The sequence below is a fragment of the Gossypium raimondii genome, chromosome 3 (genome assembly GCF_025698545.1).
Source record: "Gossypium raimondii isolate GPD5lz chromosome 3, ASM2569854v1, whole genome shotgun sequence".
Classification (NCBI taxonomy): domain Eukaryota; kingdom Viridiplantae; phylum Streptophyta; class Magnoliopsida; order Malvales; family Malvaceae; genus Gossypium; species Gossypium raimondii.
The window spans coordinates 9,753,244-9,771,084 of NC_068567.1; the positions used below are offsets into that span (position 1 = coordinate 9,753,244).

Genomic DNA, 17,841 nt, shown 5'->3' on the forward strand with positions numbered 1-17,841 from the left:
TTCTTACCAATCTTATTATCATAATAATTTCATATTCATTTTAGAATCAATATGACATTTGATTACTAGTGTCGAATAACATTTTAGTATCAAAATTAAAATAACATATCGTTGTTTACTTTTAGCCCCTATTAACTGGATGCAAACACAAGAGCGGGTACACGAATTAATCCCTTAGCACTCCACAATAAGTATTAAAGTGATGATCAAGCATCAATGCACTGATCTCGCTAACACTCCACAAAATAAATTACACTAAAGTGCTAGAATGCTTCCTCCAACAACTTATATGAATCATATGGCATGCCAACTATACCCTTACTATGTCTAGCATTGTTTAATTAGACGATTTCATAATTTCATAGTACCATTACATGCAATATTCATAGTTTCAAATCTCTTATACCAACCATACATATATCATTTTCTCGATATCATTTTATAACCTTTAATCAACATGAACACATAATTTTACATATACAACGCCCTTAATCCAATCCAATTCACCAAATTCGAATCTCAAGTGGTACATCTCTACTATAGACTTGCATAAAACAATACATACAAAAGTTGGGCTTTTAAATCTTGTTTAAGAATACTATTCCAAATAATCTACAACTGCACGTACTGTAAATAATTACAACCATTGTATAAAACTTTTCAAATAGAGAGAACTTACAAGTGATTAATACAACTTAATTATATTGTTTTATCTGTTATAAGCATATTAGTCCTTAGTGATAATACTGACTACAATTGTGCTGCCAACCCGTTCTGTATGCATAATAACCTTTTTAGCCACCTCTGGCGTAGCCTTGGCGTAGACCCAAACTACTTACCTATAATATAAAACATAGAGGTAAGTTCATGATAACTTAATGAGTTTAAACTCCATTTACCTATTTCGCACTTATGCAACGCATCTGATAACTTTATTGATCCTCTCATTGTTCTTCGTTTGGTGGCTTGTCTCTAGCAAGTACAATTCTAGAATTCTATCCTTTGTATCGTAGACATCGTACCTTACCTTTAAGTTAAGTTTTCCCTTCATCCATCAATGTATTACTTATATTATTTGTTGGGCCCTTTCTGAGGTTCCTTAGCCATTCTCATTCTAAGTTCTGTACAAACTAAATAATGTTATTCGACTTGATCTTCAAGTCCATTTGACTCATACCTTGAATTTGCAACTCATTTTGGTGCGTACCAATTTCTCTGTTCATGTCTTAAATTCACATGGACCACGCCAAGGTATTTAACGGAACCATTCCTTCAGAGTTTGCCATACTTATCATTCTTTCAAAATTAGTCGTTCATACCATTCTCTCGGAGTTTCACTATACTTACCATTCTTCTTTGTTAGAGTCTACCACAGGGGTGTTCCCTTTAAATGATAGCTACAAGGGCCTTCCTCTAAAATGCGCCACGAAGGCGTTCTTTTCCTTAGATCGCCAAAAATGCCTCCATTTTCATAGATTACCATAAAGGCTTCCATTTTCACACATTTTCACAATAGGGATTCGCCTAAACTCATATTACGTGATGTTTGCCACTCATCACCTTGGGTCACGCAGAAGACCCATTAGGTAATAACTTTCCTTTAGAACTTTCCATATGACGCCATAACCCACCAGTTATGGTATTACATTATATGGTGCCATGGAATTTTTTTCGGATGATTGTGTTTAAAGTCCTGACGGACTCCTTCAGACGACTCAATCGTGGTGAACAGACTCAAACTCACTTGACAGACCTTCATGCATTGACTCCATTTAAGACTTAACATATTTCCTTTAGATTTATCCTATGTATTCCAGAATTATTCCTATAGCTTGGTTTCATTGCCAGAACATCCATCACATACTCGACTTATCAAATACTATATGGATTGCACATACAAAGCTCGTTTATCGTTCATACTACAGTTCTGGTTGGAATACTAAATAAATAATAAAATACTGACTGATTGTTTGGAATCGTGGTATCAAATCTACTGTTTTCGACGCCATTGAAAATGGGCTTTTACAAGGACTTTCCCCTATATATACCCTAAAGTACAAAAAGCTCGATATCGTTCTTCTTCCCCACAAAAAAAACCCTAATTTCACTAGCCTTCTTCTTTCTCACCTCCTTTGTTTCATACTCTAACTCTTCGCCTATCACAGGTGAATCGGCCTTCTAGTCACCACCACTTTCTCTTATTTATCTCCTCCTTATTGATTCCTTGTACTAACAAGCTGATATCATATACAACTAGAAGAAAAATATCTTATAGTTGGTCTTAATGATAGTTTTCAATCAACATACTCTTTTGGATTAGAGTAAAAAAAATTTATTTTAACTAAAGTCTTGTTTGCTTTTTACATTTTTTGTATAAATACTAGCTTTTAATGTCATATGCGTTACTAGAAATTTACATTCAATATTTAATTAATATTTAAATATTATTTTTAATTGTAGTAATTAACATAAAATAATACTTCTTATTTGAATTATTAAATATACTTAAAATATATTAGCTTATCAATTTAAATATTATAATATAGAAAAATTTCAAATGATAACTAAAGCAATTTTAACATATTCAACATGCAATATGGTTTTACTTTATGTAATTAATGAAAAGTAACATTATTCAAAATAATAACTAATTAACATAATTAAATCTAATATTAATTAAGTGATAAATAAGATGCTTAAAATTCTATTCAAGTAATAACTCTATTTAATATCAATGTTTGTTTATGTGAAAATTTTTAAACTAATAATTATAATTATCACAACCATTTCCTATATTTTATACTTAGAGTTCTATTTTAAAAATAAATTTATTTTAAGATTACCATAACTTTTTAACTAATAATTGTAATTCTTTTAAATGTGTAATTAGTACAACTTTGATTAAATTATAATTATTTTAAATGAATAATTATAACAACTTCTATTATATTTCAACTTTTTAACTAATAATTATAAATTAAATATTGTGATTATTTTTAAATCTGAAATCAATAATATGATAAAAATAAAGGATATTCTTGTCAATTCAAAAATTTCTCCAAACATATTCTTATATATATTATAGACATATTTTACATTCTTTTTCCCCAATGGTTTCATCATAATAAACATTTTCTTAAAAAAAAACCTAAAATGGTAAGAAAACCCTCTTAAAATAAATGAATACACGCGCGCAAATGAGTATCTAATTTAGATTAATGATGTGTATTTTTAAATAATTTTATTTTATAATTTCAAAAATAGTTATATAAAAAGGTTGATCTTTTAAAAAATTCCTAAGTACTTTTTAAAGAAAATTTTAGCAATTTTTCTAATGTTTTAGAATTTTTATACGGTAACTTAGATCCAAAAATAAAATATCTTTTTGAATAAAATATAAAAATATAATTCTTGGTAAGTTTTGAACAAGTTACAATTTTTGAGTTAATTGATATGTTTTATAAATTTTATAGTTTTATATTTTTTTGAAAATTTGTTTTTAAAATAAACTTTGTAATTTTATAGTAATTTTATATTTTCTTTGTTTTCTTTTTTTTAATATTTCTTAATTACTTGTCATTCGCTACTTCATCAACCAAGTCAAAATAAATTTAATCGTGTTAAGGTTCCATTAAACAAAGAAAATAAATTATTAAAGGGTAAATTTCACTGACACTCACTCAACTTTGGGATAGCTGACAAAACAATCATATTGGTTTCATTTCAGTCACTCAACTTTAGACAAATGACAAAACAATCCTTTTTGCCGTTTTCCGTTATAGACGTAACAACAAAGTGACATGACAAATGACGGCTTGCTTGGTGTCATTAATCGTCCAACTGGCCGGTTAGCACTAATTTAAATAGCCATATCAATAGCAAATTAGGGTTTATGCAATAGAAGAAGAAGAAGAAGAAGAAGAAGAAGAAGAAGAAGAAAAAATGGAGATGTCTGGAGATAAAATAGATGCAAAATATGCTCCATCCTCTGTAAATCTTATTAGACTTCAATTTCCCCTTTCATAAATCTTTAGGTTTTTATGGAGGAAATCAATTGGGATACCCTTTTGCTCGAGGTTGACTTACCCGATTTCGGGGATATCTTGGATAATGAACCGAAACAGGTAACAGAACCTCCTCCTCAACCTTGTTCGACCAGAATCCAGATGAACAATCGACGGTGTCTTTGCGGATCGGGGAGATCGAGAAGGTTTTGATGGGGGATGATAATTTTAATCACAGGGTTGTGACTCAATCTGTCCCCGATGATGATTTCTTGGCCGATTTACTGGTTGATTCACCTCCTTGTAGTGGCGGCGATGTGGTTGGCATCGACGGTGGTGATTTGCACAAACAGAGCCAGACCCACATCAACATCAATAAAGACGATCCCATTGCTAAGAAACCAAAAAGGTAATTGATATTCCTAATTTATCATCTTTGTCTATTGTTTTTTGAAACTTCATTTTGTTTCAATTTTTTTAGTTGCATGTCTATTTTGAGGTAGAGGTGTAACTGTCACGGGGCTAGACCTTTAATCTCGCAAACCGTGTGGCCTTAGGTGATCCGTTTGCTCCAAACTCGCCTAAGTCAGCCTTTACGCCCAAAAGTGAGGATTCCTTAGAACTCCTCCAAGGCACCAATTTGTATAGCGGAAGCGATTGTGCCAAAAGAAGCTACAAGAGAACAACAGAAAGCCAAAAAAAGAATGCACACAGAGTGTTTGAGTAAATGCTCAAGAATTCTATTACTTTTAAGAATTCAAGTTACAATGGATGAATACAAATGAGGGGGAGGCTCTCTATTTATAATTGAGCTCCCCCAAAACCGACGGTCAAGATACATTTACATCGACGGACGAGATTCACTATATCCCTTGATTTTAGGGATTTACAAGATTTGCCATATCAAATCTAATCTAATCTTTACAAGATATGATTCTCTCTATCTTTTAAGATTAGTTACCAAAATTAGCCTAAGTTGCCATGTCTTCATCATCGGGCCAACCAGGCTTCTCCAATAATTCCTTGAATCGGGCCAGTTCTCGTGGGCTAAATGTTCCCCATCTTATCAATGGACCTCCATGGGGCGCATCTTGTGCCATGGTCACGGGCTTTGCACTTTGGCCCGTGACATAATGGCTTACTTGAGGAATTCAAGCTCAATCTAGTTTTACTTTTAAAGCTTGATTGATCTTCCCAATTTTCATACAAACCCAAGTATTTTGCGAGTACCCAAAACTGAAGATAATAAATGGTATTACTGCAATTGATGAATCTGAATGATTTTTTTTTCAGGCAGTTGAGAAACAAAGATGCAGCTATAAGATAAAAGGAGAAGAAGAAGATGTATGTCAAGGATCTTGAGATGAAGAGTAGGTATTTAGAATGGGAATGTAGACGACTGAGCTGTGTGCTTCAGTGCTTCATTATTGAGAATCAAGCTCTTCAGATTTTCTTTTCCTCCCCCCCTTAATCACAATCAATTTATGTTGTTTTGCCCTAAATCAACCCAACCCTTCAGTTTTTTCCCTAAATTTGCCCAAAACCTTGACCCTTCAGCTACTTCACCAACATAGCAAGTTAACTGGCCACATCAGCTAATTAACTTGCCATATCAGCGATCCCGTTAAAATACTAACGAAAAATGTTAATAAGTGACTAGTTTGTCACTTTTTGATAATGTTAGTGACTGTTTTTTTATTTTTCTAAAGTTGAGTAACTGAAATAAAACCAAAGTGACTATTTTGTCAGCTACCAAAAATGAGTTACTATTGGTGTAATTTACCCATTATTAAAAGCATAATTCTAATCTTTTGAACTAGAGTACGGCCTAGGTTGGATCCAAGTAATTCTATTTTTTTTTTCATTTAAGCAAAGAAAACAATTGTATCTTTATTTACCTACGAAAGAAACGACATCGTTTCAGTCGCTGAAGCTAGTATCCTCCAGTCTAGAAGGCTGGAAAGGGTTTAAGCTCTAGCTCAGGAAAATCCATTTGATGCTCCACTCGACTGTTTGAGTCTGTGGGATTCCACTGTTTCTGAATCCAGATAATCGACGGAAAAAACTGTAAACAAAGCAAATGAGTCCCAAGCCTCGAATCTTCTCAGCGCATTCCCACACCGCTCCTTTATGCACTCGCACTCACCAGATCGCCGCTCTCATCCTCGTAACCGCCACTTTCTTCTTCACTCGTCTCTTCGACCAATCCTTCCCTCCGTCTCCCTGCTACCTCGATCGCCACCTCAATCTTCACGTCGCCAAAACCAATGACGCCGGCCACCTATTGTGGCCCGACCGAGGGTACGGCTCCCACCTCTCTCTCAAGATCTATGTCTACGACGAGAACGAGATCGACGGCTTAAAAGACCTTTTGTACGGTAGAGACGGCTCCATTTCCTCCAATGCCTGTCTCAAAGGCCAGTGGGGTTCTCAGGTAATGTTCTTCTTTTGAGATTTTATTTACTTTAATGATCTTTGTTTTTAGGAATAATTTCTTTAATATTAAAATTTAATTGTTAGTAAAAAAAAATTGTAGGTTAAAATCCACAGGTTATTGCTTGAATCTCGATTTCGAACCAGAAAGAAAGAGGAAGCTGATTTATTCTTTGTACCAGCTTATGTTAAATGTGTTCGGATGTTGGGTGGCCTTAATGACAAAGAAATCAATCAAACTTATGTCAAGGTAAAACCTTCATTTTACTTGTTGAATATATACATTAGATGATTCTTATTCATTTTTAGCAATAAATAACAATTGTTTTATTTCAGGTTTTAAGCCAAATGCCGTATTTCAGGAGGTCAGGAGGGCGTGACCATATATTTGTTTTCCCAAGGTATATCTGTTAATGTTTTGCTTCGTTAGGTTTGAATATGATTAACTTTGATTCCAAGGTTGTTTGTTTTTTATATGTCAATCACAGTGGTGCTGGAGCTCACTTGTTTAGATCTTGGGCAACCTATATAAATCGATCTATAATTCTCACTCCTGAGGTATTGGTCTTTTCTATCCAATAGATCTTATGATTTGTGTTTACCATATGCATTTTATTTTTCTAGGTTGTGATCGGTTGTATTGGGTAATGGTTCAATTTGGTGCCTATTAATATGCCTCTGAATTTGGGTCGCGATCGGTTATACTCAGTGGTTGAGTGTATTGTCTCTATTACATTCATGGGGCATAAAAGTGTCATATCACTAGTATGTCCCCAATTAAAGAAGCTGAACAAAATTGAAAGAATACGACTGATTGTAGGGTCATATAACCAACTTATGGAAAATTATCAAAATCTGTTTTCTTGTGGTTTGAGCTCCTGTGTTGGTTTAGATATTAGATTTTCTGTAAAGACAGTATATATATATATATATTTGTTTATATGCACCTGGCAGCTTTGGCTTTGTCAAATCTAACCATGGTAACCGGCTAGATGATTTCTTTTAAGGTCTTTATGCCACAGGGCAAAACAGCAGAAATGAATCTCAAATTCTTTGAATTGCTATCAGTGGAAAATCCTTAGGTTCTAGAACTGAGGACTCTTATCTTGAAAATAGGTGTTAAAGTTAGGTGCATGGGAGGAAACATTCACCTTTCTTGGTGGAAGAATTATTTTGGTCCAGGCTTAACTGCCTATATATATATATGTATCCATTTCTTTCTCTTGAAATTGCCAGCCTCACTTGTCGACCAGAAATTATAAATGACTGCTACTTATGTATTTGGTGGACGAAAACTAGTTTCATTGTTCCTAAATCTTCTAGGAGATGCAGAATTATTAAATGTGTTGTAGAATGATTATTAGCTATGCTTTCTACGAGAGAAAAATGGAAACATGGAAAAACTGTTTTTCTTTACTCACACTAAGTTAGTACTTTTCTTTTTCTTTCCAAATTGTAAACACTGCAGAAGGGAAGGAAAGAGGTTTTGAGTAAAGGATTATATATTTTTCCCCTTATTTTTTGTAAATTTGGTTTTCTATCTTACAAATGGTATATGTTAAAAGCCATTTTGTCTCAATTTAAGTTATTCCTAATTTTTCACATTTCAATTTTTCTTACCAATTGAAGCCTTCAGAATTGAAGTTCTCTTGTGTTTTATGTTGACTTTCTTAACAAAAGAATACTGATTTGTGTATTGTGCAGGGAGACCGTACAGATAAGAAAGACACTAGTGCTTTTAATACATGGAAAGATATCATCATTCCTGGAAATGTTGATGATGGGATGATGAAAACAGGGGCTACTGTTTTCCAGCCGTTGCCTCTATCTAAGAGAAAGTATTTGGCAAACTATTTAGGCCGGGCGCAAAAAAAGGTTGGTCGTCTTAAGCTGATTGAGCTTGCAAAGCAATATCCAGATAAGGTATGTTTCCCTTCTTTGTCAGTTTAAGTTTTTAAAAAAAAGCACTAGCCTGAGTGGAATAAAGCACAATATGTATATTATGAGTTTTTTCCCCCTTTTATTGCATGCAATTTTTCTATTGGTCAATATGCACGACTTCCTTATGGTTGAATCCTTGAATATTGAGAAGTATAGAGTTTGATACTATCCCTTTCTTTAAAGTAAAGGTATATCTAAGAAAAAGGTGAAAATGGATGAAATAAAACAGAAGTTAGGTTAGGCAGGCTGTTTTTTTATAACTATTGCATTACAGGAAAAGTGTGTAGGTGCTCCAGGCTTGTGCCTGACCAAATGAGCCTCACCCGAAAGGGTTTGAGGTGCTTTACGACTTCCTTATGGTTGAATCCTTGAATATTGAGAAGTATAGAGTTTGATACTATCCCTTTCTTTAAAGTAAAGGTATATCTAAGAAAAAGGTGAAAAATGGATGAAATAAAACAGAAGTTAGGTTAGGCAGGCTGTTTTTTTATAACTATTGCATTACAGGAAAAGTGTGTAGGTGCTCCAGGCTTGTGCCTGACCAAATGAGCCTCACCCGAAAGGGTTTGAGGTGCTTTTGTTCTCTACTGATAAGGAGTAAGGTGCAGGTGCACGACTATAGAACCTCAAAATAACAATTTAAAACCTTGGAATTGAACTTATACTTCTGGGTAATCTCACTTTTAATTAATTAACCAATTTAGTTTTCCAGTTCTTTGGGTCCCTGATTACTATGTGCATTAAGTTGATCATATTTCATTCATATACCAGAAAGAAATCCTATTAGGTCCATTGTACTTCACTGATCTACTAAGAATCTTTTTAGAATCAAGAAATTCTATGTTCTTAATATTTCTCATATTGTTATTTCTTTACCCCTATTTTACTGTTAGTAGAAAATTGTTGCCCATGCTTACTGTGGTTAAGTGTGTGTGAATGTGAGATAAGGTGAAGCTTCTTAATTCTATCTGCATCTGGATGATTGATGTGAAGTATGAAATCTCATAACTCTGTTAGCAGGCTTTCTTTTAAATACTAAATGGATTGATTTTTACTAGAATTTTCTCATTTATCTCGTGGAAAATATATGCAGTTGGAATGTCCAGAGTTACAGTTCAGTGGTCCTAACAAATTGGGAAGAGTGGAATATTTTCAGCACCTGGGCAATTCCAAATTTTGCCTCGCACCACGTGGAGAGTCATCTTGGACCCTCCGTTTTTATGAGTCGTTTTTTGTGGTCTCTCTCTCGTTCTCAAACACATGCACACAAGCATTTTGAGGCTGATGGAAGTATAGTAATTTGCTTTTATTTTTTCATGAACAGGAATGTGTTCCAGTCATCTTATCAGATCAAGTAGAATTACCTTTTCAAAATGTAATTGACTACACAGAGATATCAATCAAATGGCCATCCACATCAATAGGGCCTGAGCTTCTGGATTACCTGGCTTCGATACCAGGTCAGATATTCTATTTTTTGCTTCTTACTCTACTTATTGAGCTCTTTAGCATCATGAAACGGCCGAACTTTGCATTTGTGTTTCAGATGAGGTCATAGAGCAGATAATAGGTCGTGGCAGGCAAGTAAGATGTTTGTGGGTTTATGCTCCAGACTCGGAGCCATGTTCTACAATGCGAGCGCTAATGTGGGAGCTTCAGAGGAAAGTGAGGCAATTTCACCAATCAGCTGAAACATTTTGGCTGCATAATGGATCCGTAGTGAACAGGAATCTTGTTGAATTTGCAAAGTGGAAACCTCCTATGCCTCTGCCTTGAAAACTGGCTGCCTGGTTCTGGTTGGCACAGCGCTCCTTTTTGCTTCAAATTTAACACTTGCTGTCACAATCCTGAAAGGCTGTTGGGATTCACTATTTCTTCTATAGGTTGTAGAGCAATTCATTTTTCACCTTATTGTTGGCAACTTTAAAACAAAGTATTGCAATTCTAGATGTTGTAAAAATGTCACGAAATTATTTTGTACATTATACAGTGATGAAAGTTGATAATGATGATTTAGCTGATTGTTACAATTTAATTCAATCTCTTTCTAGATTTACTAGAATTTGTTACGAAAAAAAGGCAATGTGAATTTTACATTTAAAAATAATGCTTCATACATTTTTTGAAAAAATGGTAGATTGTCTTTTCTTAATGATGAGAAGTTTGGTGGTTTTAAATTTTTATCTGAATGTTATTTTTCTTTTGTAGATTTTGGGTATGTGATTTGCCTTTCGAAGTTACCTTTTTGTTAGTCATCTTTGAATTAGCAGTTTAGATTAAAGATGCATAAATAACCTATGGTTTGATCATCCGGTTATAAGTTTATTAGATTTATTTAAGATGGCACTTTGTGTTGAATTAGTTAGACTGGAAATAGAACTAAAAACAAACAAGCGGTCTTTAAAAAAGTAACTAAGAATTTTAACATCACTAATTTTTCATTTAAAGTCACCTTATATCATGATAAAATGATAAAATTTATTAAATTTATAAAAATATTAAAATTTATTAAAATTAAAATATATATATATAAAATGTATAGAAATGTAGAAAAAAATTTATAAAATTTTATAAAATTATAAGAAAGTTATAAAAATTGTAAAGAAATATAAATTTCATAAAACAAATTATAAAAATTATAGAACTAAAAGAAGCATTTTATAATTTTTCTATAACTTATTGGTTTTTATTTTTTTATCATTTTTGCCACATGTTACGCTGTGTTGCGACACTTGATGGCTTTAACTGAAAAAAATTGGGGGTCGTTAACTTAACAGTCAACGGTTAAGTTAATGGTTAAAAGGTCTTTTTGATACATTTATAATTTTTTTATTATTTTTAAAAAAAATTAAAATTTTTAAATATTTTTTACTAATATTCTAATTTTAAATATTTATATATTTTATATTAAATTTAATAATTTTTATAACTTTTATTGCCACATGTCATGTCGTGGTTGTGGTACGGAGTGGATTCAACTGAAAAAAAATTAGGAACTATTAAAGTTAACGATCAAATGACCTTTTTGATAAATTTAACAGTTCAAGTACGCAATTGAGTGAAAAAAATGTAGGGGCTTAATTTTTTTTTTTGAAAAATTTTGAGGGCCTTTTTTATACATTTTAAAAGTTCAATTACCTAATTGAGAGAAAAAAAAAGGGGCTTAATTGCTTTTTTTTGAAATAGTTTGAAGACATTTTTGATGCATTTTGAAAGTTTAAGTACCCAATTGAGTAAAAACAAAAAAATAATTAATTTTTTTAAAAAAATTGAGGACCTTTTATACCTTAAATTTAGAAAAAAAATAAAAAAATAGTGGTTAGAATTAAGTCACGGCCAAAATACTAAAAAAAGCCAATTTTTTTTAAATTTATCGAAATGGCCCCAGTATTTTATTATTTATCGGAATTGGCCCTTTTTCCTTAAATCGCGTCCACGTCAGCGCGATGTTAGGGGATATATCAGTAAATCGCATCCACGTCAGCGCGATTTGCTGACATGGGAACAAAGCGCGATTTGTGTCCACGTCAGCAAAGTGTGCTAACGTGGACACGATTTCGCGGTGTTTCCCACGTTAGGTTTTTTAGGGTTTTTTGGATTTTTAGGGCTTCGGAGAGAAATTAATTAATTAATTAAAATTAAATTACGTGGACGCAAAGAATTTGTGAAATCGCACCCTCCTGGACGTAATTTTGCTAGAGTTGGTCCTGAAAGAAATAATTTCGATTTTACGTTTCTGAGCAAATAGTATAAAATCGCTTCTACCAGGATGCTTTATGAGAAGAATTTGTTAAATCGCGCCCACGTGGACGCGCTTTTGCTACAGTAGGTCCTGAAAAAATTATTTCGAGTTGACGTTTCTGAGTAAATAGTATAAAAAACGCTTCAAGTAGGATGCTATTTGAGAAGCATTTCTGAAATTGCCCCCTCGTGGACGCGCTTTTGCTACAGTTGGTCCTGGAAGAAATAATTTCAAGTTGACGTTTCTGAGCAAATAGTATAAAATCGCTTCTACCAAGATGCTTTATGAGAAGAATTTGTGAAATCGCGCCCACGTGGACGCGCTTTTGCTACAGTAGCATGTTTGAGCTGAGGCTATAAATAAGGCAAAAAATGTTCTCAGAATGCATAAGTCACAGCAGAAACAATTTAGAGAGGCTAAGAAGGTTAGAGTTTCAAATATGAGTGAACGTATTAGTGCTGTTATTTACTACGATGGTGAGGTTTGCCACATCGAGAATGGTGTTGTTTTTTTGTCGGAGAATACGGTGCGACTGGTTTTTAATAGAGCATACTCACCTCTAGCCCATATGCATAATGTCGATCTATCTGCAGATGATGCGTTAGAGTTTCCAAATCTACCACACCAGTTGCGTGATCGTACAAGTTCGGGGGTAGATTCCGGTGAATTTGAAGTTGGTAATCAGTTTACCAACAAGGATAGTTTTATTGGTGCTTTGAAACAACATAGCATAAAAAATGACGTTAACTACCTTGTCGTTAAATCTAAATCTGATAAGTTTGAGGCGAAGTGTGCGGTCCAAGACGGTACATGTTCATGGAAAACCTACGCCTCGTTAAGGAAAATGACAGGGTTGTGGGAGATTAAAAAGTACAAATGTCCACATACATGTGCTGCAGATACAGTATTGACGGTTTCTGAATAATACTTTTATTATGCAATGTTGCATTATTTAATGTACTCGGTTTATAAGTGTTTCACAAGATCATCCCAAGATGGATTCAGCTATGTTAGCTAGCTTGATACTGCCCACGGTTAAAGCAGATCCCAAGACTTCAGTGCCGGTGTTAATTGCCAATATTCGTAGCCAAATGGGGTACACGCCCTCTTACCGTAAGGCTTGGATAGCTAAGCAAAAGACGTTGGAGAAGATGCATAGTGGGTAGGACACCTCATATAATGAAATATGACAGTGGTGTCAGGTGCTAGAGAGATACGTCCTAGGTGCCATCACAGACTTTGAAACGGAACATGCGTACTACAACGGTCGATTGCTACGTGGATGCCAAGTGTTCAAACCCCTGTTTTGGACCTTTAAGCAATGCCGAGACGCATTTCCATACTGCAAGCCGTTGGTAGAAATTGACGGTACCTTTATGTTCGGTAGGTATACTCATCGGCTATTGCTTGTAGTGGCACAGGATGGCGATGAGAGAATTCTTCCAATTGCATTTGCAATAACACTGGGGGAGTCGTCTGATGACTGTGATTTCTTTCTCTCTAGGTTAAGGTGGCATGTATGCCCCCAACCTAATATCTGTGTTATTTCAGATCAGGGCGCCGGTATACTAGCTGCATTTGATCGATAGGGAAGCTTATGGAAGCGTACACACCATAGATATTGCCTAAGACACGTTGCTTCGAACTACTACAGGCAATATCCATCTAAGAGCAAACGACGGTAAATGACCAACATGGGTATTTAGTCTATATATGTGTTATTTCGTTTGTCAATTTGAATTAGTTTTATTGGTAGAAGTGGTATAAATTATTCACTATGATCTTATATTGGCAGGGTATAAAATAAATAAAGACTGTTTTCACGAGATGTTGGCAATTTTACGTTCAATTAACGGAGAAGGGGCGGACTACCTTTGTAACATACGTTTTGAACAGTGGGCACAAGCATACGACGGCGACCTACGATATGGCCATATGACGTTGAACCTGGCTGAATGCATAAATTATGTTCTTAAAAGAATATGCCATCTACCAAAAACATCGATTGTGCAAGAGACATATTTTCGTTTGCCGGCGCTATTTCCAAAGCGAGCAACAAGTTATGCAGGCCAGATGCAGGGAGGTCATGTATGGTGCAATAAGGTAGTTCAAGAAATTAACAAGGCCAAGGCGAGGGCAAACACCATGCACACAGTGTGTCATGATCGAGACAATTTATGGTTTCGTGTGACAGAGATTGACAGACCGCACCAAGGTGTTATTGGCGGGCAATATCGCGTACGGACTTGTGACTGTGGGATGTTTGATGCACTTCGTTATCCATGCACTCATGTTATTGCAGCTTGTCAGAATCTCCATCTGGATCCGATGAGCTATGTGGACGAAGTGTACAAATTAGAAAACATGTACAGCGTCTGGAGACACGTTTTCCCACCGGTCCTAGATAAACGTAAGTGGCCGCCCATATCTCTTGCTCCTTTTAAGCTGTTATCGGAGAGAGAATTCCGTCGTAAACCAAAGGGTCGACCTTGCTCGACTAGAATACGTAACAATATGGATATCCAAGAAACTGCCAATCAACAGAAGTTGTGCGGATGGTGTAGGAATCCAGGCTATACAAGCCGATCATGCCCTAATCGGAATAGTTGAATGTAATTGTAAGTAAATTATATTTTTTCAATTATTTATTGATAATTGTATTAATTGTTAGTAACAGTCAAAATATTTTTTCAAATCTAACATTATGTGAATGTAAAAATATTAACTGATAATTATATTAATGGTTAGTATAATTCTCAAACAATATCAAAATATTCAAAATATTTGTACAAATTAATTAAGCTCATGTTATTACATTAAATAATATCAAAATAACTAAATTTTTTTAGTTTATTACATCAAATAAACTTCTATTTTATTACATCAAATAATATCGAAATAACTCAAAAAAATTTCTATTTTATTACATAAAATAATATCAAAATATTCAAAATATTTGTACAAATAAATTTAAATACGGTAATCAATGTCTATGCTCGGGGGATTCAGTGCCACATGGCGGCCGTCGACGGTTACGCGCTGGATTCCTCCTTTGTCTAGCTTCCGGTGGCGGTTGTTGTTCCTCCGTCGGGGATTCTGGTTCTTCCGGTACGACATCTGGTTGTCGGACTTGGGACGATGATCCACCTTCAAAGAATAGTGTATGTGGAGGTGTTTGCATCACGAACAGTGACGGTGTTTGAAACCCATACGTTGGTGGGGATTGGTAAAAAGGAGAGCTCTCCGACAGCCCCTCTTGCGATCCCTCGTGCGCCGCTGGCTTATACATCGGCGGTCCACTCGACATAACAAGAAATGAAGCTGAACTGGGCATTTGGCTCCAACCTGCCATAGGACTTGGAAAATGATACATATAAGGGTTATGATACATATAAGAGTTAGGAAATGCACCTGGCATCATCTGAAAAGGCAGTTGCGTGGGTATTATCGGTTGAACTGCTACGTCGGGTGACTGTGTCGGTGCTCTCGTTGGGCCTGGTGATTGCATGGCCGCTGATGATGAGCCGGGTGAATGTCTGGGCCTCGTTGAGGGGCTGCCTTTGTCGTCTTGTCTTCTTGAATTTAGAGGCCCGCGCCTTTCCCTTTGGACACGTATTTGCCACTGCCTCTCCTCTAGCGTCAGTAAATATGGTTTGCCATGGATCCTAAATCATGGCATATATTCCAGAACGCACGCTAACTTCGGAACGATGATTGGTTCCCGAGTAGGCATATATTCATACCAATCTTCCCACATTTCCATGTACTCGGACCAGTATCTCAGCCAATCCGTATTCAATTGCCGAATGTCAACTTTGTGTTGATCGTCAAACACCTCAGGATCCACGGGAATCAGTTGTCTACATCCAAACTGTCGTAGCACTCATCTCGGCAGTGCGACTCCACGTTGCGTAGTTGATCAACACGACTTTCACGTGCCAAGCTAGTGGATTTTGTAAGAACTTATCTGGAATTACTGCCCGAATTACCGGATTCTCGTATAGTGTCCATTGAAACTATATGAACATTATAGAAATATTAGTTATATACATAATACTAAATACTAAATACTAATTACCAATCGACTAGCAAATGATGGAAATATCAATTTTATTTAATACTTACATGTGCTTCCGACTGTTGGTCTAATAGAAGCCGTATATCTTCAAGTTCCGTAGGTAATTGAGCATGACTTGCCGGATGGTTCCACCTAATTAAATAAACTTTTAGCATACTTTTATTTTTAAATATCTCCATAATAATTGTAAACTCTAATATAAAATTTACATCGTTATGAGTGGGAATGTATATGGGTGGTCCACTCGAGAACATAGAAATGGAAAACGAAACCGTGCCCATAACTGCAGTAGTGACAGGCAGCCTCCGATTTTTGCTCTCCTCAGGTCGCGTCGCCCCGCACATCTCCCGATATAATGTGGCTAAGACGGCAGACCCCCAACTCAATTCACCGGCTGCTCTAAAATCAACGAGTTTCAGCAGCCATCTTAGATGTACGCGGCTCCGTGAGAAGTCTGGCATCAGATAACCTCCAATTAACTGAAGAATGTATGCCCGAACATATCAGATTCTTTCTATTTCGGTTGAATCTTCATCCGGATCCTGGAATGTGTCTCACAACCAGCCCATCTCGATCTTATCTCCATTCATTTTCTCTGGAATAGCGCCCAGAAGCTTGTAGCACACCGCTGACCAATCGCTAGATTGGGCAGACCCCGTGACTGGGTACCCGTCCACCGGCAATCCCAAATGCAGGCTGACGTCTTCCAAAGTGACAACGCACTCTCCACATGGAAGATGGAATGTGTGCGTCTCAGGTCTCCACCTCTCGATCAACGCACTGATTAGTTTCGGGTCCACCTTGCATCCCCAGCCTACCGTCGCCACGTGCCAAAAACCCGCTTCCCACAGGTAATTCTCTACCAACGGTGATGGAGGAGCATGCATATTCCGGATATTGCATTCCAATACCCGATCTACAGATTTTTATAACAAATAATAAATTAATAATTATCTAAAAATACATAAATAAAAAATTCTTAAATAATATTTAAAAATTATATTTAACGCTTACCATTTTACGGCCATTGCTGAAATCGTACAAAATTTTACGGTATAAAAAATTTTAAAAAATAAATTTTTTTAAAATTATTTAAAAATAGAGATTTAAGAGAAATTTAAGAAGAACTTGAGAGCAAATTGAAATTAAATATGGATTTGAGAGAAAGTTTGAAGGAATTTGAGAGCAAATTGAGAGGAAATTGAGAGAAAATTTGAGAGAGGATTAGTTTGTGAAAAAACAAAGGGGTAGGGGTATTTATAGTTTTTTTTTTTTACCGTTGGGAGGGGGCAACGGTCAAAAATTTGACCGTTACACTGTTTACGCGTGGGTCAGATCGCGGCCACGTCAGCGCGCTTTGTTGACGTGGACACAAATCGCGCTCCAGAGGACGCGATTTGTTGCCATGTCGAAAAAGCGCACCGACGCGTGGCGCGATTTCTGAACGATCCCCGACATCGCTACCGACGTGGATACGATTTCGGGGAAAAGGGCCCATTCCGGTAAATAATAAAATACTGGGCCCATTTCGATAAATTTAAAAAAAAAATAGGTTTTTTTTGGATAAATTACCCTTAATTCACCGCTAATTTTACTGTACCAAATATTTTCATAAAATAAATAGTGATGTGTAATTAGGGCAA

The 17,841-nt window shown here is 35.5% G+C and overlaps 1 protein-coding gene and 1 pseudogene across 1 annotated transcript; both read left to right on the top strand.

Moving 5' to 3' along the window:
• The first annotated feature begins 3,942 nt into the window (after positions 1-3,942).
• LOC128039903 (bZIP transcription factor 60-like) lies at positions 3,943-5,475 on the top strand (annotated as a pseudogene).
• A 490-nt stretch (positions 5,476-5,965) lies between these two features.
• Positions 5,966-10,413, top strand: LOC105797092 (probable glucuronosyltransferase GUT1). The gene is made up of 8 exons (XM_012627019.2): positions 5,966-6,438; positions 6,541-6,687; positions 6,774-6,838; positions 6,926-6,995; positions 8,142-8,360; positions 9,472-9,615; positions 9,703-9,838; positions 9,925-10,413. The coding sequence occupies exons 1-8, from the start codon at positions 6,085-6,087 to the stop codon at positions 10,152-10,154; spliced, it is 1,365 nt and encodes a 454-aa protein (XP_012482473.1). The 5' UTR covers positions 5,966-6,084; the 3' UTR covers positions 10,155-10,413.
• Positions 10,414-17,841: the final 7,428 nt, after the last annotated feature.